At 45.9% G+C, this 27,901-nt stretch overlaps 2 protein-coding genes across 4 annotated transcripts in view; both read right to left on the bottom strand.

Moving 5' to 3' along the window:
* Positions 1–8,228, bottom strand: part of LOC125462186 (ADP-ribosylation factor-binding protein GGA1-like) — a 35,053-nt gene extending 26,825 nt beyond the window's left edge. Inside the window, exons 1-2 of one of the 3 annotated variants that reach the window (XM_048551870.1) lie at positions 8,146–8,219; positions 7,463–7,558 (exon numbers count right to left, since the gene is read on the bottom strand). Coding sequence is in view for 1 of the 3 variants with exons in the window: in XM_048551869.1 (XP_048407826.1) it covers positions 8,146–8,185 (40 nt within the window). In the remaining 2 variants the exon portion in view is untranslated. Of the gene's footprint in view, positions 1–7,462; positions 8,107–8,145 lie in introns of those variants that run through there. The other 2 variants (XM_048551869.1, XM_059653996.1) reach the window with 2 other exon arrangements.
* A 5,871-nt stretch (positions 8,229–14,099) lies between these two features.
* Positions 14,100–24,456, bottom strand: ears2 (glutamyl-tRNA synthetase 2, mitochondrial). The gene is made up of 9 exons (XM_048552253.1): positions 24,240–24,456; positions 23,344–23,499; positions 22,855–23,044; positions 21,448–21,920; positions 20,752–20,860; positions 17,075–17,228; positions 16,702–16,832; positions 15,431–15,569; positions 14,100–14,879 (listed from the first exon to the last, which is right to left on the bottom strand). The coding sequence occupies exons 1-9, from the start codon at positions 24,403–24,405 to the stop codon at positions 14,796–14,798; spliced, it is 1,602 nt and encodes a 533-aa protein (XP_048408210.1). The 5' UTR covers positions 24,406–24,456; the 3' UTR covers positions 14,100–14,795.
* Positions 24,457–27,901: the final 3,445 nt, after the last annotated feature.

The raw sequence follows: 27,901 nt of genomic DNA, 5'->3' as shown, positions 1-27,901 counted from the left end.
CTCAAAATAGTTTAAAGAATCAGCCTGAATGCTAACGTTTTCTTATTTTAAAAGGCACATTTAACATGCTGTGCTCCAGATGTAATTCGATTGGTCAAACTACTCGACTCTAAGCAAAACTCCATTTATTTAAACATTACAATTAAAATGTAAAATAAAGAACTTTGAATAACAATTCAATTGGAAAACCAACAGAATAATACATACAATAACTATTACTAATTAACTGCTCCAATATAGTAAAATACCAAAAAATAACCCTTGGCAAAAAGGCAACTTCAGAAAAATGGATTTGTCTCACTTGTAACCCAGCAGAGGAGAAAAACCCCAGATTCTAGCTGTAATTAGAGAAAAAAATAGCTTCTACTTCTTCAAAACTCCAGCTGCTTCTGCACTGTTGAGTCTCCAACAGCGACTGCTTACAGCTAAACATATAAACTAATAAAACTGGAAAGCCTATGAGAGATAATAGGAACTGCGAGTGCTGCAGAATCCGAGATAACAAAGTGTACAGCTGGATGAACACAGCAGGCCGAGCAGCATCATAGGATCAGGAAGGCTGACGTTTTGGGCCCAGACCCTTCATCCTTTTCTGATGAAGGATCTAGGCCCGCAACATTAGCGTTCCTGATCCTATGAAGCTGCTTGGCCTGCTGTGTTCATCCAGCTCCACACCTTGTTATCTCTTAAACTAGAAAGCCTAGTCTCTGGTCCCACCCATCTCAATAAAAACCAAAAGAACTGCAGATGCTGTAAATCAGGAACAGAAACAAAGTTGCTAGCAAAGCTCAGCAGGTAGGTCGGACAGCATCTGTGGAGGAGAAAACAGAGTTAACGTTTCGGGTCCAGTGACCCTTCCTCAGAACAGTTCTGAGGAAGGGTCACTGGACCCGAAACGTTAACTCTGTTTTCTCCTCCACAGATGCTGACAGACCTGCTGACCTTTTCCAGCAACTTTGTTTTTGCCCCACCCATCTCCACTTCTATTGTTCCAACTTAAACAAAAACCCAAGGACTCACATGTTGGTAACTATTTACTAACTTGCCAAGTAGACAGGTTGGCAAGTCAGTCTTAAAACCTCTCTTTAAAAAAAATTGGGACAAAATAACTCCTAAAGCCATGGCATCATCACACTATATACTCCAGGTGTGGTTTTAACATTGCCCTGTGTAACTGAAGCAAACATCATTACCAGAAACGCAATATGTATAAACACATTTAAATGGGCCAAATTAAACCCTGATTCTAGCAAAGATTTCAGACAAACAGCTAGTTCGTGTGGATGCTTCATTCCATAAAACAATTTAAGGTTGTGGCAAAAAAGAAGATTGGTCACCAACAGACCTACATGCCAAAATTGCTAATTTCTGGTGACTTATCAATGGCAAAACACAAGCACTCATTAAGTCAGTGATAATGGGAACTGCAGATGCTGGAGAATCCAAGATAACAAAGTGTGAAGCTGGATGAACACAGCAGGCCAAGCAGCATCTCAGGAGCACAAAAGCTGACGTTTCGGGCCTAGACCCTTCATCAGAGAGGGGGATGGGGAGAGGGAACTGGAATAAATAGGGAGAGAAGGGGCACATTGGCCACATTGGTGGAAGGCCTATGAATGTTAATATGTATAGCAGTCAAACTGTGGAGTAGAAAGGTTCCAATACATTCTAGTGAAAATGACAGGTCATGCGAAGATCCATATTAGCTAGCATTAGCTGTGGGGTTGACAGTATGAAGTTAAAGCCTACTGCAATTTTCAAACACAAAACCAAGCCAATCAACAAGTTTACTGAAGGAGCTTTTGCGCATGTTCATAAGAACAGTTGGATAAAGCCAAAAATACAGCAAGTGCTTGAGATCTGAAAATAAAAGTAAGTGCCAAGAAACCCAGCAGGTCTGGCAGTATGTCAAGAGAGAAATAGAGCGAATGTTTTGAGTCCACATACACTTATGTGGCCTGAAGAATGAAATTAGACTCGAAATGGTAACTTTCTCTCTTCTATGAAACTGAACTCACCAGTTCAGTTTCATAAAAACGTAAGAAATTGTAGCAGTAGGCCATTTGACCCCTTAAATTTATTCTGCCATTCACCAAGATAATGGCTAATGCACCTTGGGCTTCTGCTTTTCTTTCATGGTAGCTTTTCATAGCCCTAAACTCCCTCATATTTCAAAAATCTATTCACCTCCTCTAAATAATTTCAGAGATCTAATTTCCACAACTATCTACTGAGGTAGAGAACTCCAAACACACTCTACTTTTCTGGGGGAAGAAATTCTGCTGCATTTCAATTTTAAAAGAGTCTCCCATAGTTTGAGATCCCCACATGAATGAAAATACCTAACCGGTCAAGTTCCCTCAGAAGCTTGCATATTTTAATAATGTTATGCCTCATTCTCCCAAACACCATCGAAGGCCAAATCTGTTTAGTGGTTCTTGACAATTCAACCTGTACATTTTAGGAATCAGACAAGCGAATCTCTTTTGAATTACTTTCATTGTTTCCTTTCTTAAATACAGATTACACATTACTCCAGGTACAATTCCCTATTTTGAGCAGCAGCAGAAATTGCTGGGAAAGCTCAGCAGCTCTGGTGGCATCTGTGAAGAGAAAGCACAGTTAATGTTTTGGGTCCAGTGACCCTTTTTCAGAATGTATCAGACCACTCACTGGACCAGAAAGGTTAATTTTGCTTTCTCTCCACAGATGCTGCCAGACCTGCAGAATTTTCACAGCAATTTCAGTTTTTGTTTCCGATTTCCAGCATTGCAGTTCTTTGGGATTTCCCCCCATTTTTAAACTCCAACTCCCTAGCAGTAACGGCCAAAATACTATGTGCCATCTTAATTACTTCCTGTACCTGACTTTTTGTATTTACCCACAAAAACTATATTGTTTTGGAGTCTCTCTCCATTTAAATAATAGTCCGCCTTTTGATTCTTCCCATCAAAGTGCATGCCCTCACACTTTGCTAAATTAAATTCCATTTGCCAAGTTTCCTGCCCATTCATTCAACGTATTTTATCCCCTTGCAAGATTCCTCACAAACTCAATCTCCAGCCATCACTAGTTTCCGCCACTTTCTATGTCTGTTTTTCATGAGATACTCTCCATGAATACCCTTGTTAAGCACAGGTAGATCATCTTTCTCACTGAGTCCTTCTTTTTGATCAGAACAAACTTTTTGCTGGACTTTATAAAATGTCTGCCACTCCTCAGCCAATTTCACTTTTGTCTATAATCTAGACTATTCAGCCAACTTTTTCTTCATACCACTGTAATCATCATTATTTAAACTGAGGATACCAGTTTGAGACCCAACTGCTCTCCCCACCAAGTTGTGATCACTACTGCCTGGAAGATCCTGAACTGTGAGATATTGTATATATCCTACCTCATTACACATTACGAGATCTTAAAAAACCTGTTCCTACATAGGTTACACAATGGACTGCTCTAAGAAACTATCCCTGATGCACTCTACGATTTTGTGCTTCATGTTATCCTTGTCCATTTGATCTATCCAGCCAATATGCAGATTAAAATCATCTATGACAATTGTATTGCTCTACTTACACATGTCTATTATTTCTCAACTTATACTCTGTCATACTGTGAAACAACTACTCAGAAACCTACAGATGAGTCCCACAAATGACTTCTTTCTCTTGCTCTTTCTTAATTTCCACCCAACTGATTCCACATCACTTCAATTGCACCTATATTATTACTCACCATCGCACTGATACCTGCCTTTATTGACTAAGCAACCCCGCCTCTTTTTCATCTATTCTTCCAAAACGTCAAATTTCCTTGAACAGAGTTCCCAGTCTTGCTTGCCCTGCAACCATATCTCCAATAACAGCTATCAAGTCATTTCCATTTACTTCTATTTGTGCTGTTAATTCATTCATCTTTTTATTGTTATCTAAATGCATGCAACATTTGTAATGTGCCTTAGGCTTTGACTTCTTACCATTTTTACATACCTTGGTTCTAATTTCTGCTTCATTCTTCTGCTTATTTATTCTAGCCCTTTCTATCATTTTGATTATCATTTGCCTCTTAACTGCCTGCATTTCTGTTATCTTGTTTCTTTTTGATTTTTTAAAACTTCCCTTTAAAATGAATCCTCCCCTTCAGCACTTTATGTTTTTATGAGTGAGAGGTGAGGATGGATTGAAGTCATGGATCAGTGGCCTATGTAAGGAATGCAGATTTTACTGTGGGAATGTTCAGATTCATACAACTGATGAAATCAAGAGGTACCCATGAAGAAATAACACCAATGTTGCAATTTTACCAGGAGGTCTCATGTCTATTGTCAAACTGTGTCTCAACAAGCCACTCAAGAATCGCATCTGCAATGACTGGAATTAATGGATGGTTGATGAAGAAAAAACCTTAAGGCGTACGTTTTGTGAAGTTTTCATAATCAAATCATGGGATGATATTAGTGCAAAAGTTTCATCAGATTGTTTAAAAAAATGTCGAGTATCCAATTCAATGAGGAGGAAGATGATTTGTTTTGGAATTATGCTGAAAACATGTGTCTGAGAATGAACTTCATGAACTCATCATTGGATGCTGAAGAAAGTGAATTTGAAGGTTTAAAGCATTTTTAAATAAACAGTATTAATACAATTAATTCATTCACTAAACTGTGTCACATTAAGTTAATACAAATTATGTGTTATTCTTCACATTTCAAATTGGCAACCAGTGGTTCACAATTTATACTTGGCATAAAGGTCAATCTCCATTTTTGCAAGTTTCAAAGCTTGCCTTGTACACTGCAATAAATGGTGAAATTTCCAGGAATAAGACTAGCCAGGAATCTAATTAAAGCATCAAGACAAGGTGGTGGAATTTACTATCAAGTTTCCCTCTAAAATGAGCCAGTGCCACTGCTTTGTTTTGCAGAGCAACACAGGCTACACAAAGCAAAGAAAATTCAAGAAAACAATGATTTACACACAGTATAGAATAAGAGATACTTCAGAGTATGTTACAGGCTACAATCTAATTAGGAGGTTTGGGGAAGAATAAATATATAAATGTTACTTTGACCTCTGACAACAGTACCTAAAAGGTGAGTTACGTGTTAACAAGGTAACATGAAAAGATTATGGGAACAATACTGAAACATGAAAAGGTCACTTTGACCTCTGACTCAGTATATCAGAGCTACCCATGGCAGATTTGGAAATCAATCCCAAACTTGGGTCCACAGAGCTGCACTGAAATTACAGGAAGACAGCAAAATTTGGATCATTAACAGGACCTTGAGAATTTTTCTCACTTCGCTCCAGCTACTGGGCAGCACGGTGACTCAGTGATTAGCACCGCTGCCTCACAGTGCCAGGGAGGCGGGTTCAATCTGATTCTCAGGTGACTGTTTGGGGTTTCCTCTGAATACTCTGGCTTCTTCCCACAGTCCAAAGATGTATAGTTCAGGTAGACTGGTGATGCTAAATTGCCCATAGTGCCTAGGGAATGTGCTAGCTAGGTGAATTAGCCATGGGAAATGCAGGGTTACAGGGACAGGGTAGGAGGGTGGGATGTTCTTTGGAAACTTGGTGGGGACTCAAATGAACCAAATAACCTATTTACACACTGTAAGGATTCTATACTTAACCATGAATAGCAAGTTCATGACACAACCAGTACAAAAGCTTCTCGAGTTTCATGCTGCGTAATTTATTTGCTTAAAATAGAATTCTGGCTTTCACACAATCATTCCATGACTTCAGAAAGTGCCAAAGAGTTTTGCAGCTGGTTCTTCTGCAGTATAGTCACTGTTGGAAAGTAATAAACATGGCAGCCAAGATGTGTACTGTTAACTTCAAAAGAAAATACATAATGACCAAATTTATCTTAGTGATGTTGACACGGAATATACTCTCCTCCCCCCACCATGTCTTCAGCATATACACCGCCTTGTTTTTGCTACAATTAGTTCTGAAGAAGGGTTGCTGGATCTGAAATGTTGGCTGTGCTTCCTGTCCACAAAAGCTGCCAGACCTTTTGAGTTTCTCCAGCAATTTCTGTTTTGGCTTCAGATTTCCAGTATCCACAGTTCTGTTTTTTTGATTTTAGAAATATGATCAAGAGACGAAAAATTTATCTGCTCGTCTTTAAATATTACTGTGGGAGTATTTATATCTATTTGAGATAGTGGACTAGGACTCAGTTCAATGTCACATCAAAAAGTGGCAACTCTAGCTCAAATAAACTCCTAAGCACGTAATTGACGTGTCAGCCTGAGCACTTATTTTCAGGTTTCTGGAATGCAACCTTAACCCAGGACCTTCTGGTTTATTGGTGACAGCGCTCCACTGAGCCACAACTGACAACTACACAGAGCTATTTCAACAATTCCCCTTACATAATGCAACAGCCCATGCACAGTTCATTCATGGTGGCAGACATCTCACATTACCTACATGCTGCGGTTGATAGACAATGATCCTTCATAAGAGGAATGTCAAACAGAATGAAGTAACCCATTATGTGTTGATCAGCCAACATTCATGCCAGGTCTACTTTGGCTCTGTAATACGGTTGGTATGGTGGAGTCTGTGTATGAAATTTTTGTAAGTTCTGTAATAGTTTAATGTTTAACTGTTACAGGAATTGTACTCGTGAAGTACAGCACATGTACTTATGTGTGAAGTGCTGTTTACTGAAATTAATGCACAATGTTAAAATAATGTTACCGTTATAAAATAAGAAAGAATTTGCCCATAGCCAAACTAAGACTCCACAAAAAAAAAGCAATGGCTGTTGCTGAAAACAGTGATGTGCTGCGTCTGGAAGCAGCTGCTCTATCATAACCAGATGGCCCTGTGCTGGTCTTGTGACTTCACCCATGGCTTCCTAAACAGCTAATTTACATAACCACACAAAGTTACTGCAATTCTTAGTTGACTTAGTTGAGTTCATTTATCAGAAAGGCACAGTGGAAACATTTTAAAATTAAGATCTTCCTACCACAGTCCCCCACCTACCCAAACCTCACCAAATCTAATAGAGATGATGATCTCTTACTTATTTTTAAGTAAAGTCATAACCCTTTGAGCCATCACAACCCATTAGGTACATTTTTGTGTGGTTCAAGAAACAGGGGCTACAACAGGTTAATATATATGCCAACAGGGCACTAGCCAGATATGTACCTGCAACCCAACTGCCCTACACATATCAAGAATGCTATACAGAACTGTTACACTAATTTAACGACAACATATTGTGATGATTTACCCAACTGTTAAAGTATGTAAACATACTCAAGGTCAGTTTCTACCTAAATGATATTGTATACTGCTGGGGACCTAATACGAAACTTATTCTATATGTAGAAAGTTGAGTTTGCTTCATCTCCCTATTCGGTCAATGCCCAATTCATGTCTGGAAGCCCTCCATCTAACTTTTGTTAGTCAGTGGTTTATATTCTCACCTCGAGGTTAAGAAGGTGGTGTGTTGAAGTTCTACTTGAGAGGCTGGAGCTCATAATGCAGGCTGACAATCCGGGCAGTACTGAGGCAATATTGTACTGTTGGAAGGACAATGTCAGATGGACACATTTGAACACAGACACCTCCTCAGTGCCCTGACCAACATTTAGCATTCAGCCAACATCACTAAGACAGATTCTGATATACAGTTGTTTGTGGAGGTGCTTCCTGGGCACAAACTGATTCTCACTATCTACATTTCAACATTGTGTCCCCGACTGTGCTAATGCCAATTTTTCCTTGAATAACGTTGCAGCCCAGGGAGCTCCACGAACCGGGGTTGCCATCAAGGGGGGTGGCCACTGGGTCACACGCTCGTCCTCCCTCTCCTCATTTTCCCAATTTACTACCTCAGATCCACTCCGACAGTAAAATTAACTCAAATTACCCCTCAGCTACAAGCACACAACACAGGGTCAGGGCAGCCTCCGCCACAGCCCCTCGCCGGTACGACAACCCAGGGACTGGGGAACACTCACTTCCCTGGAACGACGGGCCTCCTTCCTCACTACCACCAACCCTCTCTCCCTCCCCTCTCCTCGGCGTCAGCACCAACATCTCCCTCTCCCCCGAGAACCACTTCTCGCCCCACTGTCCCGCACCCCCGACTCGGGCCCGAACTCACTCAGCCAAGACTCCAAAGTCTCTCCCTCCTCCGCCGCCATCTCTCTGACTCCTCCCCGACCGGCCTCGCGAGAGCTCACTGCAGCACGTTTACAAGAGACAAGCCTGACATCCGAGGGGGGGGGGGGGGGGGGGCGGCGGGGCGGGGCGAGGAGGGAAGGGGAGGGGGAGGCGGACGGCGGGGGGGGGAGGCGGACGGCGGGGGGGGGGAGGCGGACGGCGGGGGGGGGGAGGCGGACGGCGGGGGGGGGGAGGCGGACGGCGGGGGGGGAGGCGGACGGCGGGGGGGGGGGGGAGGCGGACGGCGGGGGGGGGGGGGAGGCGGACGGCGGGGGGGGGGGGGAGGCGGACGGCGGGGGGGGGGGGGAGGCGGACGGCGGGGGGGGGGGGGAGGCGGACGGCGGGGGGGGGGGGGGGGCGGACGGCGGGGGGGGGGGGGGGGGACGGCGGGGGGGGGGGGGAGGCGGACGGCGGGGGGGGGGGGGAGGCGGACGGCGGGGGGGGGGGGGGGGGGGACGGCGGGGGGGGGGGGGGGGGGGGACGGCGCGGGGGGGGGGGGGGGGACGGCGGGGGGGGGGGGGGGGACGGCGGGGGGGCGGGGGGGACGGCGGGGGGGCGGGGGGGGGGAGAGACGGCGGGGGGGACGGCGGGGGGGGGGGGGCGGCGGGGAGGGGAGGACGGCGGGGAGGGGGGGGGGAGGACGGCGGGGAGGGGGGGGGGAGGACGGCGGGGAGGGGGGAGGGGAGGGTGGGAGGACGGCGGGGAGGGGGAGGGGAGGGTGGGCGGACGGCGGGGAGGGGGGGCGGACGGCGGGGAGGGGGAGGGGAGGGTGGGCGGAGGGGGAGGGGAGGGTGGGCGGAGGGGGAGGGGAGGGTGGGCGGACGGCGGGGAGGGGGAGGGGAGGGTGGGCGGACGGCGGGGGGGGGAGGAACGGCGGGGGGGGGAGGAACGGCGGGGGGAGGGACGGGAGGGACGGCGGGAGCGGGGGGGGAGGGACGGCGGGGAGCGGGGGGGGAGGGACGGCGGGGAGCGGGGGGGGAGGGACGGCGGGGGGAGGGACGGCGGGGGGCGGGACGGCGGGGGGCGGGGGGGCGGGGGGGAGGGACGGCCGGAGGGGGAGAAGGGAGAGGTAGGGACGGCGGGGGGAAGGGAGAGGGACGGACGGCCGGAGGGGGAGAAGGGAGAGGTAGGGACGGCGGGGGGAAGGGAGAGGGACGGACGGCCGGAGGGGGAGAAGGGAGAGGTAGGGACGGCGGGGGGAAGGGAGAGGGACGGACGGCCGGAGGGGGAGAAGGGAGAGGGAGGGACGGCTGGGGGCGGGGGGAAGGGAGAGGGAGGGATGGCAGGAGCGGGAGAAGGGAGAGGGAGAGGAAGGGACGGCTGGAGCGGGAGAAGGGAGAGAGGGGGACGGACGGCGGGAGGGGGAGAAGGGAGGATCGGATGAACGGACGGGGGGGGGGGGAGGATGAGAAGGGTGGGGTAGGCGAGAACAGGGGAGGTGGGGGGGGAGAGAAGGGACGGGAAAGGGGAGAGTGGTGGGGGGCGGGGGAGAGAAGGGACAGAAAGGGCTGGGTGGTTGGGGGCGGGGGGCGGGAGAAGGGACGGAAAGTGGGGGGAGATGGCAAGGATAGGAGGAGGAGAACATAAAAAGGGGCAGAAGATAGAAGGGGGTTATACCATAGTGGAGGGGTTGGGGATCAGAACCCAATGGGAATGTAGTGTAAGGAAAATACGTGGGAGAGATCTGGGTCAATGTCAGGTACTGGGAGATATTAACATCAAGAGATACTGGGGGTCATGAGGGGAGGATAGGGATGTGAAATATTGGATCAACTATTGGAAAATTTAGTGTTCAGGGATGAAAGATCCATGGGAATATTGGCTTGGGGAATCTGGGGGCACTATTGGGGCTGTGGCTATGTTGGGGGTTGGAAACATTGGGTAAATCAGGGAAACCAGAATATGAAAATACATGCACGAAAGATTAATCAGGATACATGCAAAATGGGGAGACATCGTGAACCATGCCATAAGCAGATGGAAAAAATTGGGATACGTGGGCTGCAGTGGATAAGGATGGCACCAAGTTAACAGACCGATCAAAAGAAACAGGTTAAATCAGAGTCAGGAACAAAAAAACCAAAAGAACCGCAGACGTAGTAAATCAGGAACAAAAACAAACATTGCTGGAAAAGCTCAGCAAATCTGGCAGCATCTGTGACAGAAGAAAATCGGAGTTAACATTTTGGATCCAGTTCTGAGGAGGGGGGCACCGGACCTGAAATGTTAACGCTTGATTTTTTTTTTCTTCACAGATATTGCCAGACCTGCTGAGCTTTTCCAGCAACTTCTGTTTTTGTTGTAGCTGAGACTCAAGCTTCGGGTAGAAACAGAAACCAAGGCTAAGGCCTACAAACAATGAGGAAGACAGATTAACCGAACAGAGAAAATGGAACTGAGAGCAACTGAAACTATGTGAACTCTTAGTTAAATGCTATATAATTTCCAGCATCTTCCATTTTTATTTCATTTTTCCAATGTTTGTCATTTCACCAATTTGTTTTTAAATAGTTAAGTATACACCTTATTTAAAGAAACATAAATATTTGTGCTTTACCTCTGTTACAGAATTAAGGCATAGTTGTGTGTGGGACTTGAGTTGCATGCTGAATAGACCAGGCCATTGGTGAATCATTTTAGATTATAACAATCTGATTGCCCACAAATTACCAGATTTACTGAACAAAATTTCATGCGTTTCGTGGTGGAAGTTGAACATACGGGTTGCAAGTCCAAGACTGCAGTTTAACAAATGACAGTACACGTCAGATGCAAAAGCAAATAAATCTGATCGCAATTCACAATTTAGTGTCGAGAGGAACTGCCCAACAGGAATCGCTTAAAATTAAGCTGATGTTGTTATGGGTCAAAAAAAGAGGGTTCAATGAAAGTTTCTACTTGAATTCACATTGTTTTCTGGGCTGACAGTCCCATACACACGTATCATCTTCTAAACAAAAGGTTTCCATTTACAGAGAACATTTCATTATCACCAAATGACAAAGTGCTTTCCAGCCAATGAAATACTTTTGAATCGTAATTCTGTAGTAACGTAGAAAACATTACACAATTTGCACACAGGAAATTCCCAAATACATCGATGTAACAATGATTGAACGATTTGAGAGATTGATTGGAAAAGATGTGTCCTTTTGTGGATGATTCCAGAACTAGAGGGAATTATTTTTAAAACATAGCCGCAGCTCCTTTTAGGCAGAGATGAGGAGAAACTGATTCTTCAGAGGTCAAGTGACTATGGAACACACTGTCTCAAGATGGCAGAGGTAGGTCATTGAAAATTTCTTAAGGTGGAGCAAGATAGATTTATGTTAGGCAAGGATAGCTGGGAATGTGGAATTCAAAACAGAAACAGGTCAGCTATGGCCTGTTTCTGCTCCTAATTTGTGTTCTATGTATCTTTCAAGGACAGATATTAGCCAGGACATTGGAAATGGCTCCCCTTTTGATTGAACATGTTCCTAAGTATCATGCCCATGAGAGGGGAGACAGGTCATGGTTAACATTTCACCCAAAAGACAGCATCCCCAACTCCAACAGCATTGAATACTAGCCTTGATTTTTGTGTTCAAGTCCTAGAGTAAAATTTCAGTCCAACCGTGAGATTCAGAGGAAGGAGTGCTATCGAATGAGTCACCGTCCAGAAACTTCTATCTCAAGATACACTGGAGTAATTCACCGGCCTACTTCAATAGAACCTTTGTCAACCTGCAACTTCTATCATATGGGAGCGCTACCACCTGAAAGATCCTCTCCAGGCCACGTGTCATCTGACCTTTAAACTATATTGCCATTCCTTCACTGTCACTGGGTAAAAATCTTGTAACTCCCTTCCTAAAAGTACAATGGGTGTGCCTGCAGCACATGAATGCACTTGTTCATATGCCTCACCAACACCTTCTCAATAGCAATTAGAACGGGCAACAAAGATGGCTTGTGAATAAATAAAAAACATAATTAATAAATCCAGTGGGGCGTTCAGGAGAAATTTCTTCACTATATAGGATTAGGATGTTGAATTTGTTATCTCAGGGAGTGAGGTAGATTAAAAACAATGTAAGAGGAGTAGGCCATTCAGCTCAATGCACTTCCTCCAACATTTAATACTACCATGACTCATTGAACACTTCAGTGCCTTTTACCCAAACTATCCCTAAAATTCTTTGTTCCATTGATATGCAAAACACTTCAAAAATCAACTTCTACTCTAAATATTTTCAAACACTGTGCTTCAGCCATAGGATTCCAAATATTCACTATGGAGTAAAATTCTTAACTCATCCCCTTATTTTGATATTGTGCCCAGTGGCTCTAGACCACCCACCACAACCACGGGAAACTTCTTATTTGCATCTACCCTGTCTATCCCTTTAAGTATTTCATTGGTTTCAATGACATCACAGATTATTTGCTGAAACACTAGAGAATATAGGCCCAGAATGTCCAATATCTCATCATTCATCAGTACTGCCATCCCAGCAACACGTCTGGTCAACTTTTGTTGCACTCCTCTGGCAGTATCTTTCCTGAGACAAAGATGATGAAATCTGCATATAGCACTCCAGGTCTGACCATGCTTCTATGGTATATATAGATTTAACATGTATAGGTATGATTAAGGTAAATCTATTAAAAGAACAAAGGGAGAAAACGGTAGAGGGATATACTGAATAACAACCAAAAGAACACATATCACATAGCCTGCCATTACACACTACCAACTGTTAGTCACTAACAGTCCCCATTAACAATTATTCACCTTCCCAGCAAAATCATTATCAACTCCTTTGTCTATCCTACTGCTCTTCTCTCTCTTCAGGCTCTGTCCTATCATTTACTCCCTAGCCCATCCCCAATCCCTATTTTCTGCATATAAGCCAACATTTTCTCAGCAACCATCAGTTCTGAGGAAGAGTCACCTGACCTGAAACGTCACCTCTGATTTTTTTCTTCACAGATGCTGCCTGACCTGCTGAGTTTTTTCAGCAACTTCTGTTTTTGTTGTTGTGAGGGATACACTGATACAATTAAGTAGTAGGATGGAACGTTCAAGTAGCACATAAATTCTGATACTATACAGACCAATTGGGCCAAACAGCCTATTTCTGTGTTGTGCATTTTATGACACTAACTGATTTTAACATGCATGTTGTGAGGAAGATGCTAAGCAGTTTTGAGAAGATTTGGAGACTTCATGTCTGCTAAAAAAAATGGCAGATGAAATACAACATGGAAAAATAGTGAGTTAATCCACTTTGATAGGAGGAACAGATATGCAGAGTATTTCTCGGATGAGAAAGAGGGATGAGAAAGAGGGATGAGAAAGAGGGATGAGAAAGAGGGATGAGAAAGAGGGATGAGAAAGAGGGATGAGAAAGAGGGATGAGAAAGAGGGATGAGAAAGAGGGATGAGAAAGAGGGATGAGAAAGAGGGATGAGAAAGAGGGATGAGAAAGAGGGATGAGAAAGAGGGATGAGAAAGAGGGATGAGAAAGAGGGATGAGAAAGAGGGATGAGAAAGAGGGATGAGAAAGAGGGATGAGAAAGAGGGATGAGAAAGAGGGATGAGAAAGAGGGATGAGAAAGAGGGATGAGAAAGAGGGATGAGAAAGAGGGATGAGAAAGAGGGATGAGAAAGAGGGATGAGAAAGAGGGATGAGAAAGAGGGATGAGAAAGAGGGATGAGAAAGAGGGATGAGAAAGAGGGATGAGAAAGAGGGATGAGAAAGAGGGATGAGAAAGAGGGATGAGAAAGAGGGATGAGAAAGAGGGATGAGAAAGAGGGATGAGAAAGAGTAGATATTCAAAGGGGCCTGGGAGCCCTCATCAATAAGCCCCTAGAGACTAATATGTAGATGCAACAGGCATTAGGAAGGCTATTGGTATATTAGACTTTATTACAAAAGGAATCAAGTTAAAGAGCAGTGAAGGCATGCTTCAATCCTACAGAACATTGGTTAGATTACACCTGTAGTACTGTGTGCAGTTTTAGCCACCTTTAAGAAGGATCTTACTACCATAGAGGGAGTACATCAAAGGTTCACCAGGTTTGTTCTTGGAATGTCAAGTCTGTTTTATGAAGAGAGGTTGGAGAAACAGCCTGTATTTTGTAGAATTTTAACGAGTGGTGATCTCATTGAAATATATAGAACACTTAAAGGGATAGACAAAGTTGATGCAGGTATGATGCTCTCCTTGGTTTGGGAGTCTATAACCGGTTACACTTTCAAAATAAGGTGGCAGCACAAAGGGAAAATTTATCAAGAAGATGATGAGAAATGTTTACTGAGAGTTGTGAATCTTTGAAATTCCCTACTACAAAGGGCTGCAGAAACTCAGTGATTGTGACTACAACTGACATATTTCTCACTACAAATTATATTAAAGGCAATCGAGTAGCTAAAAGTGTGTTGAAATGCATGATCAGACGTGATCATACTTCATGGAGGAGTTAGCCTGACGGGCTGAATATTTTTCCAGCCTGGCCTGTATGTCAGCAGAGGAATACTTCCATACAAGTCTCGGAGGTGCATCACGATGTCCAAACTATAGGTCCCAAATACATGGCTGTGGTCAATGGATGACTGCCTGTTGCAGACGTTGACACACCTCTTTAGGTCCCAATGCCAACATCATCTCAGCCACACTTGGTCCTTGCTGCAAACAAAATCAAAACAAAATCAGTTCCTTGAAAAAAAATCATATGAGACAAACACTAAAACTTGCAATGTTCCTCAAGATACCCTTAGTTCTCAATGCCATAACCTTCCTCCCCTACACGCCCCCAGATAGCAGATCTTTTCCCTTCATCCCACAGAATATCAGGATTAGATATTGTGCAAACTGGGAACACTGGAGGCCATTTGGTCTCTGCCAGTTCTTTGATACAACTATTCAATTAGCCCATTCTTACCACATAGTCCTGCAAATTACAGGTCATAAGAACTAGCTGATTAAGGAGAAAGTATTCACATGGACCATACACCTCTCAGTTTTTTGCTGATTATTTAAATGTTTCCCCTGATTTCTGATCCTCTAACCTCAGGAAACAGTTTCCTCCTATCTACTCCATCAGTCATTCTACATTTATATCACGGGTATCAACTCTTCTGTTGACCTTCTTTACACTAAGGAGAACAATCCTGGCTTCTCCAATCAGTCCATATAACTGAAAACATTCAGCCAGGTAAATGTCCTCATCTGCCTACCTGCTTTCCACTGAGAGCTAGTCGAAGAAACTTCATCATGTCATTGTACTTGGTCCTTGTGAACTGTGCCTGTAGCACTCTCAGTTCATTGTTTAGCTCTGCTGGGCTCACATTTCCATTTGACCAGGTCTGGAAGAATCTATGATTCAACAGATCAGTTCCAATTAGCTCAGTCTACATCTGAATTTCTAAAGCTGACTTACGAAATGCTGGAACTAAAAGGGAGATGGGCCGGGGGGTAGGTAGAGAATGAACTTAAGGGGGCGATTGTAGGTTGTGGTCTAATTATAAGGGAGTGAACCAAGGGAGACAAGAAGAATTGTGCTGGCTGGAGAGAGAGGAGGAAATAGAGAGAGAGATAAAGTGACAGAGAAGAGACAGAGAAAGAAACTGGTCACTCAGTTTGGAAGGGTAGGTGTCTACATAGGGCAAATGTGTCAGTATTAATTTGCTTGTTCCTCAGGAGTCAATTCCAAAAGTTGTTATTTAATTACCTAATAAAAACGTGTTGGCTATTTTGGACAATCTTTCTCATTTTGTTATCCTGATTCAGTATTTAGCAATGGGGCAATGCAAACTGTGTCTCTACTGACATCTCCAAGCAGCTTTGGAGTTGCGATGTCCTTCATGCAATTTGTTACTTGTTAGCAGTGTTTCCAGAGCAGGAAATAAGTGCAAGTTGCAGCACACAAAGATTTGTTTCTATGATTCAAGTCATAGAACCCCTGCTGTGTAGAAACAGGCCCTTTGGCCCAACAAGTCCACACCAACCTTCAGAGGATCCCACCCAGACCCATCCCCCTACAACCCACCTAATCTATGCATCCCTAAACACCACAGGCAATTCAGCACAGCCTGCACTTCCTTGGATTGTGGGAGGAAACCAGAGCGCCCAAAGGAAACCCACACAGGCACGGGGAGAACATGCAAACTCCACACAGACAGTCACCCAAGGGTGGAATTGAACCCGGGTGCCCAGCACTGTGAGGCAGCAGCGCCAACCACTGAGCCACCGCGAACTCTCAGCTACCCACAGTAACTATTGAATTCAAGGGAATATTGGGTAAATCAGGCTAGTTAAACTGTTTCTGATCTAAGCTCTATGCCTTCCTCAACATGCAACGTAGCAGGGAGGTGCTTGGAAAGAGCATTTTCCCTGCCAAGTGAAATGGGATTAGGTAGCGAATGGAGGAGAAAGATGACAGGTAGGAAATGTTATGTTCCGTATCACTTTAGTCCAAGCAGCCTCTGCAAAACTAACAGGTCCTTACTGCACCACTATACTACAGATCTTCTCTCCTTCAGTTGACAGATTCAGCATTTGCTGACGGCACACAACAGGTCGAAACCAAAGGTACGAGTAGTTTGGTGACACCAAGTCCTGCAAACGGCTGATGTGACCCTGTCAGCAAGAAAATAAAACAATTTAGAAAGCGAATCCTGCAACTCGTGAATACTAGAATTTCATTACCGGATCCAGGGTATGAACCCCCAATGGATAGGAAATCCAAACCAAAACTGGACCCACACAAGAAAATCATTTATCCATGTATATTTTAGCATTCTGGGCCGGAAACCTGTCCCTCGGCTGGTTCGGAGTCCAGAAAGTGGGAATAAGTGAAGATGAACTTCCACTGTTCTTACCTTCCGGTGTAGCAACACCCGCTCCACATAATCAGCGCATAAGGCCTCACTGTCCACCAGCTTATCACCAAACTCCTTCTCAACCAGGGTTTGAAGCTCCGTCACTAACTGCTGCCGTGAGTTGACACATTCAATTCGCCGCAGCAAGTGAATCCTAACAGACAGAAGGCAGCAGGCAGATTAGTATCGGCAGATAGAAACAGGAGTAGACTGTTCAGCGCCTTAAGCCTATCCACCATCCAATGAGATCATAGTTGCTATATGTCCCATATCCCATAACACCTATGGTGAACAGGAATCTATCCCTCACACTGAACATCAACATGCGATTTAGCACCAATTGCTGCTTATGGAAGAACGTGCAGCTCCTTCCCTTCCAAAGGCATTGTTTCCCAGCCAGGAAACAGTCTCCGCGTGACCTCACCTAACACAGAAGCATTAAAAAAAGTGCAGTAAACCATTCAGCCCTTCAAGCCTGCACTACCATTCAATATGATCATGTCTTATCCCATTCCCGCTTTCTCTCCATGCCCCTTTATCCCTTAGCTGCAAAGGATGCATCCAGCTCCCTCTTAAATATATCTCATGAACGAGGCCCAGCAGCTTTCTGCAGGAAAGAATTCCACAGGTTCACAACTCTGAGTGAAGAAATTCTTCCTCATTTCAGTTCTGAATGGCTTACCCCTTATTTTTAGACTGTGACCCCTAGTTCTGGACTTCCCAACACCAGGAATATTCTTCCCACGTCTCACCTGTCCAATCCCATCAAATCTTCTATGTTTCTATGAGACTCCCTCCTCATTCTTCTAAATTCCAGCGAGTACAAGCCCAGTCAATCCAGGTTTTCTTCATATGTTAGTCCTGTCATCCTGGGAATCAGTTGGTGAACTTTTGCTGGACTCCCTCAATAGCAAGGATGTCCTTCCTCAAACTAGGAGACTAAAACTGCACACAACACTCAAGGTGTGACCTCACCATGGCTCTATACAGCAAGACGCCCCTACTCCTATATTCAAATCCTCTCGCTATGAAGGCCAGCATGCCATTAGGTTTCCTCACTACCTGCTGCACCTGCATGCCAAACTTCAGCGACTGTTTCATCATGACACCCAGGTCTCATTGCAGCTCACCATTTCCTAAGCTGCCACCGTGCAGATAATAATCTGCCTTTCAGCTTTTGCGATGAAAGTGAATAACCTCACATTTATCCTCATTACATTGCATTTCTCATCTCTTCCACAGTGGGGAGCTTTCCATTTTGTGGGAATCACTCGATTAGCTGAGACACGCTAACTCTCAAGTGTCGATCGAAGTGTCTTACACAAAAGGCGACACATCCGATAGCGCAGCACATTCTCAGTACTGTTTGGAAATGTTAGTCCAGCTGATATAGGTGGCTTCACACTCAGCTCGAATGCTATCATTGATTGACAGCATGTAGCAGCAGCACACCAGCTAGAGTATTTCCCATTGCACTTACAGAAGTTTGCCTCAGGAACTTCTTAAGCTTAAATTAGTGAAAGCAATGTTTTCAGAGTAACACACAAATGTAGAAAAAAGAAGCTGGACAATAAGGCGTTTCCAATTGGTGCAACAGTGTTGGAACAGAGTAAAGAAAAGCGTGGAGCACAGGTGGGAGACATGGTGCTTGCTGATGGCATTAGGGGTGGAGATAAATTACACTGGTGACTGAAGGGGGAGGAGCACCTTGAGAGGGTGGAATGGGGGAATATTATTCCAACAAGGGTGAGGGCCAGGGTCAGCCCTGCACATGCATGTGCGTGGGGTTGGGTGTTGGGGCATGGCAGGTTTAGGCTACCACTCCAGTGAAGGAGGAAGAAAGGCCACCATGACTGTGAGGTGGAGAGGCACACAGTGCCAAACTGTGTGGGGACCATGCCGACAGAGTGGGCGGGGGGGACCATGCCGACAGAGTGGGCGGGGGGGGGACCATGCCGACAGAGTGGGCGGGGGGGGGGACCATGCCGACAGAGTGGGCGGGGGGGGGGACCATGCCGACAGTGTGGGCGGGGGGGGGGACCATGCCGACAGAGTGGGCGGGGGGGGGACCATGCCGACAGAGTGGGCGGGGGGGGGACCATGCCGACAGAGTGGGCGGGGGGGGGACCATGCCGACAGAGTGGGCGGGGGGGGGGGGGACCATGCCGACAGAGTGGGCGGGGGGGGGGACCATGCCGACAGAGTGGGCGGGGGGGGGACCATGCCGACAGAGTGGGCGGGGGGGGGGACCATGCCGACAGAGTGGGCGGGGGGGGGACCATGCCGACAGAGTGGGCGGGGGGGACCATGCCGACAGAGTGGGCGGGGGGGACCATGCCGACAGAGTGGGCGGGGGGGACCATGCCGACAGAGTGGGCGGGGGGGACCATGCCGACAGAGTGGGCGGGGGGGACCATGCCGACAGAGTGGGCGGGGGGGACCATGCCGACAGAGTGGGCGGGGGGGACCATGCCGACAGAGTGGGCGGGGGGGACCATGCCGACAGAGTGGGCGGGGGGGACCATGCCGACAGAGTGGGCGGGGGGGACCATGCCGACAGAGTGGGCGGGGGGGGGGACCATGCCGACAGAGTGGGCGGGGGGGGGACCATGCCGACAGAGTGGGCGGGGGGGGGACCATGCCGACAGAGTGGGCGGGGGGGGGGGGGACCATGCCGACAGAGTGGGCGGGGGGGGGGACCATGCCGACAGAGTGGGCGGGGGGGGGGACCATGCCGACAGAGTGGGCGGGGGGGGGGACCATGCCGACAGAGTGGGCGGGGGGGGGGGACCATGCCGACAGAGTGGGCGGGGGGGGGACCATGCCGACAGAGTGGGCGGGGGGGACCATGCCGACAGAGTGGGCGGGGGGGACCATGCCGACAGAGTGGGCGGGGGGGACCATGCCGACAGAGTGGGCGGGGGGGACCATGCCGACAGAGTGGGCGGGGGGGACCATGCCGACAGAGTGGGCGGGGGGGACCATGCCGACAGAGTGGGCGGGGGGGACCATGCCGACAGAGTGGGCGGGGGGGACCATGCCGACAGAGTGGGCGGGGGGGGGGACCATGCCGACAGAGTGGGCGGGGGGGGGACCATGCCGACAGAGTGGGCGGGGGGGGGACCATGCCGACAGAGTGGGCGGGGGGGGGGGGGACCATGCCGACAGAGTGGGCGGGGGGGGGGACCATGCCGACAGAGTGGGCGGGGGGGGGGACCATGCCGACAGAGTGGGCGGGGGGGGGGGACCATGCCGACAGAGTGGGCGGGGGGGGGACCATGCCGACAGAGTGGGCGGGGGGGACCATGCCGACAGAGTGGGCGGGGGGGACCATGCCGACAGAGTGGGCGGGGGGGACCATGCCGACAGAGTGGGCGGGGGGGACCATGCCGACAGAGTGGGCGGGGGGGACCATGCCGACAGAGTGGGCGGGGGGGACCATGCCGACAGAGTGGGCGGGGGGGACCATGCCGACAGAGTGGGCGGGGGGGACCATGCCGACAGAGTGGGCGGGGGGGACCATGCCGACAGAGTGGGCGGGGGGGACCATGCCGACAGAGTGGGCGGGGGGGACCATGCCGACAGAGTGGGCGGGGGGGACCATGCCGATGTGTGCAGGGAACACACTGTTCACTTTTAAAGGCTCTGTTTGTATGATGCCTTGTACACTTACTCACCTGTTGAACTCTGGCAGCTTGTCAAGGTCCAGGAGTGCAGAGTGTGTTGTTATTTTACTCACATCAAACTCATTGACCAGCTCCTCCAGGATCCGACCCGGTCGATTTCCTGGAAACACAAAATTAAGATAACAGGCGTTTTTTTATAGTTTTCATTTCACTTCTTCTCAGGCTTGCCTCTCTGGGTCTTTGCATCACCCACCTGCTGCTGCCCTGTGGCTTTTGTGGCGCTCCTAGGCTTGCACTACCCAGTGTACAACTTCTCCTGTCTGAGTATTATCCTGTACATATGATGTCTGATCAGTACACAATCCTGTGCACAAGACAGTCCAGCCTGTACATGTCTGTTTGCATACTCCTCCATAAAATATAGACTAGACTATATAAATGGTATCAATAACACAGTCAATGCTGTGCTGTGAACTCTGTGCAACAAAGTCCTGCCTCTTCATATTTTTTGTCATGACCTAGTCTGTACATAGTTCTGTGTTCAACACACCCAAGACTACACACTACTCTGCATACAACTACATCCCAGCCTTCATTCAGTTCAACATACCACACAGACCAGCCGACAGTGTTCTCTGTGCAATACAACACCAACAAATGCAATCCCATGTGAAATGTGTTCGCTTACATACTATATCTGCTCAACCCATTCCAGACAGAGTAAATCCTTTTCCCTACACAGAGCACCTGAGAAGCCAGATCCACAGTTGGTGACAATGTCAAGTAAAGCCTCTGGCAGGGCTCCATTCCGGGAAAAGTTCTGGATGAACAGATCACCCTGACGCTTGGAAAGTTTGCTGCCATCTTTGTTCACGAGGAGTGGAAGGTGAGCAAAAGCTGGAGGGTTCCATCCAAAAGCTTTGTACATCAGTAGGTGCTTGGCAGTGGAAGTGAGCCACTCAGTGCCCCGCAAAACATGGCTGATCTTCATATGGTGATCATCAACTACATTTGCCAAATGGTAGGTTGGAAACCCATCCGCTTTCAGGATAACAGGGTCACCCTCCACACTGGCAGGATCTAGCCTGTTCAGTCCATACACCAGATCTTCAAAGGGTGCAGCAGCCTCCTCCAGACGAAATCGGACAACGTGTGAGCAGCCTTGTGCCAGTTGCTCCTCGATTTGAGTCTGACTCAGGTGTCTACAACGATTATCATATCTGAAAAAGGACAGCATTTGAATTACGCAAGTCCACACATGATGGACTTGAAGCCCACTTCAGAAAGGAGTCCATATTTCAAACATATATTGCCACAGCAGTTCTGATGGGCTATTGTGAAGTTAGAGATTTCCTTTCAGACGCAACATTAAACTAACACATCTGGTCTTATACGTGTAAATAAAAGAAACCACAGCACTATTAAAAGAAAACTAGGTAAAGTACTCCCTGATCAATTTCTATATGTCAACAAATACTGTTAAACAAGTTGACCATTGTCACATTACTGTTTGTGGGATTTGCTGTGCACAAATTAGCTGACATAATCCCATCATTGCATCTATGACTAGATTGATACATCATAAAGTTGTAAAAGGCATTAAAGTTTCTCACTTTCTTAACTAAAGAACAGAGTGTACTGTACAGATAAAGGACAAAGTTTAACGATAAAGCATAGGTCAGAACCTATTGAATATGAGAGGACATGGTGAATATTAAAGATGGATGCATAATAAAGGACAGAGTTTATCTTAAATTATGATCCAGAGGGTTTTACACATATCTTTAAATAATTTTTCCACAAATTATTTCTGCAAGCATAGCTAGACTGCAAAAACTGGCAGCATAACTAAAGAAATTATGACTGAAGAGTTTAGGAAAAACAGGTAGGAGGCAGAGATCGAGTTAGTTTGGGTGGGGAATGGTTGGGATGGGGATGGGGATAGGTAAGGGCAGTAGGATTACACAGTCCAGATCAGTTTCTCCACAATAAAACAGGTAGCCCATGAAGCCCATTGAGCTTGTTTACCACTCAATTTGAACATGACTGAGCATTCTCCTTCAAAAATTGGAAGAAATTAAAGACAAAGTCAGAAGGAAGCGCAAGTGACCTGTGTCACAGACAGCACCCCGTAATCATTTATTTCAAACTTACTTTGGTGTTTGTCTCATTCTCAGTGCCTCCTTCTTCAACATTTCCAGACGCTGGGGGCTACAAAAGCAATAATATGCCGCATTCCTCATTACCAGGGTCTCAGTGGCCTTTAAGTACAAATCTAGTCGCTCTGATTGCTTGTATGGTCCATAGGAGCCTCCTCTGTGAGGGCTTTCATCAGGGGGGATTCCTGGATAGCAAGCAAAACATGTGTGATAATCTAAGTGTTTATTAGACACTGAGTCTTTTAACCAGCAGCAGAGTTTGTTATCACAGCAAATCTTATATTAGTTATATATTGCAGAGTGTATTATAATCAAAACTTTGTACTGAGAATATTTAATAGAATGTATTATAATTGAGAGTCATATATTGAGGTTGGGAAACAAGGAGATTGTGATAACAGTCTTATACTTAGCCTGGAGGTTTTTAAACAGAGGAAGTGATATACAGTGAATGTATAAGTGACAATCTCCCAGCATACACTACCTGCCCACTCTAGGGCATCCTCAATACTTTCCGCTGCTCCAGGAACAAGACGGCTCTGATCTGTATCTTCAATCCTGAGAACGAAGGTCCCACCGTGTTTTTTGGCAAATATGTAATTGTACAGAGCTGTGCGAAGTCCACCTAGATGTAGGAAGCCTGGTAAAACAAGTGATAAAAATAAGGAATTTAAGAGGAAGGAACTCTTTAAAAAAAAAATCAGGTCTGAGGTCAACCAGGTGTCTGTGGAATTGGGGAAAGAAAAGTCCGGATTGTAGCTTCTGGTAGTAGATGTTTATACTTCAGCCTAAGTGTGTTCAAGAGCCCACAATTGGACCTCCGCATTCAGGGCAGTGGGGGGCAATAAGGAGTTCCTAGGCAAGCAGAAGTTAGAACGAATGACCATCAGCACCAAAGTGGCAGCTGCCTTAAGGACAATGGTTTTCTGGGGTACACAGTGGGTTGGGACGTACAAAAAGGAATACGTGGGGAACGGAGGGAGGTGAGGATGGATGTTCAATGAGAAAGATAGCTAAGAGAGATAGGGTAATGGGAAAATATTGACGGGGGCACATTGGGAGGGGTAGGAGGGATGTTTTCCAGGTTCCAGGCAGAAGCAAAACGGAGAAAAAAACTTGCCATTTTTGGGCTATTTGTGGCGGTAAATAGGGGAAGGGTGAGACAATATGTGGATGTTTGACGACCGACACGAACATGTTGGGCCGAAAGGCCTCTTTCCGTGCCGTTAAAAGTTATTCTATGACAACGGGGGTCGCGTCTCAGGTTGAATGTTACGTGGACAACTGGAACCAGAGCTTTACCGAGCCAATATCGAAATTTTCTTGATTGACCATCCACATATGAATATCACTATTGTATAGTCTGACACCCTGCACTACCTGTGGGGCTCGGGCCAAAGCGCAGCCTCACCCCACCCTCTGGCCGCTCGCCACTACCGGTCCCTCCGCACAGGCCCGATCTCAACAGCGTTCTCCAGCCGTTAGCCGGACGGAAAGGGGCAACCTGAAGCCCAAACAACCGCGGCTTCAGGGCCAAGACCGACATGCTCACACTTGCGGCAAACGCCGCCGCTTCGGTGCTCACTGAAGGAGCAACTTCCGGTCTACCCACCGAATGTGGTGGGTGGGACATCCGTCTGTCAATCAATCCACAAGCCCGCCCTTTGCGCAGGTGCGAGTCAGAGACTGATTGATGAGAAACAGGGGAAGAGGTTTGGAAGGATAAAGTGTGGGTGTGTGTCTCTGTTGTGGTCAGAAAGCCAGAGAAAAAAAACATCCTAGCATGCGAAGGCGGCAGTGACAAAAAACAAATGAAGATAATCAGAGATAATGGGAACTGCAGATGCTGGAGAATCCTTGGTCCGAAACAACTGCTTTGTGCTCCGGAGATGCTGCTTGGCCTGTTGTCTTCATCCACACTTTGTTATCAAGGAAGATAATCAGTTACTGATACAGTCGTAACTTTAACCTGCAAACAGACTGTAAGCCACACATTCCTTTAATACTATTCCAAGCTGGATGACATTTCTGGTCACCATGATGCCATGCTACACATACATTCAAAATAAAGAATTTGCTTTCTTTCCTTCTTTGTCACCCTGTTTTGACCACGTGGATGGATGGCTGGTTTGCAATGCAGAGTAAGGTCAGCTGCAGGAATTCAATTCTAGCACTGGCTGAGTTTACCATGGAGATCCCTCCTTCTCAAGTCTGCTCCTTGCCCTCAAGTTAATTGGCCACCAGTCATCTCTCTCTCTGTCATGAGTCTGGTAGGACCATAGTGACTCTGCCCCATTTTGAGACATTGGGAGACTCAAACCATGTTGTAGTTTATGCCATTTTGAAAGATTGGCTGCAAGCTCTTTTAAATCATTAATGTCAATCTGCTGCACTACAAGGAGAATTGCGGAGTGTGTTTGAGGTATTTTATTTGTCCTCCTCGGGTGTATTGGGCATTTGAGAGTTGAGCAAGCAGGACCTAGCAGAGGAGACACTTTTAGCCATTCAGGAACACTTGATTCTGCAACAGTTTTTCCTGAATGCTTGTGAAACTGGTTTCAAGTAGTACCCTAATGTTTGTTCAATAGTCCTCCCATTGGAGGATGTAGTAGAGGTATTGCTAATAGAGTTTCTGTGGCATTCTTATATGTTGCTGATATAAATCCAAGTCTCACTGTACATGGTGCATGGTGATGACAACTGCTCTGTATAATAAAACCTTGGTTGATTTGCAGAGATTGTTGTTGGACCACCTCATCACTGGTGGACCTTTGAGACAGATGGCTGTCAATGTATGCAAATTCCTACTCACAGAAACAAGTTAGAAGGGTCCCAACCTGAAAAGTTGACTTTCCCACTCCTCTGATGCTACCTGACTTGCTGTATTCCTTCACCTCTACTCTGTTGTTTCTTACTCCAGCAGTTCTTGCTATCTTCACACACACAAACAGTATGCCTCAGTAGCCTATTTCTCTGCAATTACTTTTGAATTCATCAATTCTGAAACATTTTGCTTCAGATGCGCTCCTCTCAAGTGATTAAAATTCCATAGACCTCCCATTGTATTTTTTCTATGTATAAAGATAAATTGTACAATCAAAAATTGAAAAAACATATTTTCTGGGAGTGGTTAGCTCAGTTGTTTAGGTGGCAATTGTGTGATTCCGAGAACAGTAACAGCGAACGATATGGGTTGAATTCCTGTTCTGGTTGAGATAAGCTTGGAACTCTCTCTTTGCCTGATCTGAGAATTTCTGTTCAAGCTATATAGCCAATTGTCTCTCTTTAACAATGAAAGACATCTACAGTCTATGGTTATTAATTTTGTTTTCCTCACATTGTGAAATTTGATACTGAAAGTGAGCTACAATTCTGTACAATCATTGACAATTATGTGTGAATATCGTAGTCAATGTGCACCCTTTCTCAGTATATTGTTTTCATAGGTGTCATTCTTGAAAATACAGTGTCACATAAGTAGGTCTAAATGAGACCAGGTCTTTCAATGTCGTGCTCATTGAAGCATTCACATCAACAACTCTCATTGTCTTTACACACAGATTTTTATCTTTTGAACTTCTATCCAATATGTGTTGATAATTCAAATTGAAGTCAGCTTGCACTATTCAGAAAAGAGGGATGGCTTATGGTCGAGAGGGGTGTTGGGTGACTTTAATAATAAATCAAGCATTGCAGAGTCATAAAATAACATTTTTATTGGATCTTCATTGGAGTGAAACAATATTATAAGATTGCCAGCAATTTTGTTTCAATGTCAAACATTGTCAACAATTGTCTCATTAAAAAACAAGAGTGAGATATCAGGTGGATCACAAGATTGAATGGGGCTAATTGTGATGGCAATTGGTAGAAGCTGAGGAACAGAGTCAAGATTAATGGTGTTCAGAGAGGCCACAAAGCTGTGGATAATGCCTAAGGCTTTTCCCAAAGATAGTTATTTTGGCTGAGACCATTATGAATGCTGGATTATGCTTCAAAAACTCTAAAACCACAACAGCTTAACAGAGGAGATGAGTTCATATTTCAATTTACACTTTAGCTAGTCTTGTAATGATCTCCTGTCTTTGATATCATTACTTGTTTGGTTTTATGTAAGATTGAATGGATTTCATGAAAGATTTTTTTCTGGATCATGTTAAGTCTGAGCATGTTATTGGGAAAGATAATAGAAAGTTATAATTTATTACAAGGTGAATTGAGTACAAAAGTAGGGAGGTTATGAATCAGTTAGACAGGGCACTGGTGAGACCAGATATGGAGTCCTGTGCAAAATATTGGTTATCTTATTTAAGGAAGGGTGTAAAAATGTTGGAGATAGCTTCATAAACCTTCTCTGAACTAATACCTTAAATGGAGATGGTATCTTATGAGGGAAGTTTGGACAAGCTAAACTAGAAATTAGAAGAGAAAGAGGGAACTTGATTAAGGCACATAAGATCCTTTGGGTTCTTAATATGTTGGAGTCAGAAAGGATGTTTCTTCTTAAGAGAGAATCAGATGCAAGGTGTCAATGTTTTAAGAATTAGGGGTTGCCCATTTTAAAGCAGAAATGAAGTTTTTTTTCCTCTAAGAGGGCCATCAATCTTTAGAATCTCATTCTAGAAAGGTGGTTGAAGCGGACTTCTTAATTATTTTTAAAGCAGAGGTAGGTAGATTCTTGTTCAGCCCCAAAGGGGGTGAAAGGTTATTGAGTTAAGAGGAAATGTGGATAAGGTTACAATCAGGTCAGCTGTGGATTGGTGGACTAGGCTCAAGTTGCGAAATGGCCTACTGCTGGTCCTCTCAATCTGTAAAGACTACATATTTTGATATCCTGAATTTATGGACTGTGGACCAAAGGAGCACGATGATGCTTTAAACCAAGGAAACTGTGTAAAGAGATGCTTGTAGTTTTAAAAATTGTTTACTGGAGCACGTTGTGAGTTGAATACAATATTGCTTTCTCCTAGAACAGTAACAGCAAAAGCTGACACCAAAAAGCTGATGGGTTCTGAATTAGGGGGAACAGGTACTTGACAACA

The sequence above is a fragment of the Stegostoma tigrinum genome, chromosome 23 (genome assembly GCF_030684315.1).
Source record: "Stegostoma tigrinum isolate sSteTig4 chromosome 23, sSteTig4.hap1, whole genome shotgun sequence".
Lineage (NCBI taxonomy): Eukaryota > Metazoa > Chordata > Chondrichthyes > Orectolobiformes > Stegostomatidae > Stegostoma > Stegostoma tigrinum.
The sequence above is the reverse complement of the archived record's forward strand: the minus strand, read 5'-3'. Positions and strand labels throughout refer to the sequence as shown.

Bases quoted from the DNA above. Each gene is read 5' to 3' on its own strand.
- ears2 (XM_048552253.1), bottom strand. From the start codon at position 24,405: ATGTCGGTCTTGGCCCTGAAGCCGCGGTTGTTTGGGCTTCAGGTTGCC. The intron at 23,045-23,343 runs GTAGTGTATGCT...CTTGCTATCCAG, and splicing joins GGATGCCCTAGAGTGGGCAG to GAATCCCCCCTGATGAAAGC. The intron at 15,570-16,701 runs GTAAGGACCTGT...GTTGAATCATAG, and splicing joins ATCTGTAGTATAGTGGTGCA to ATTCTTCCAGACCTGGTCAA.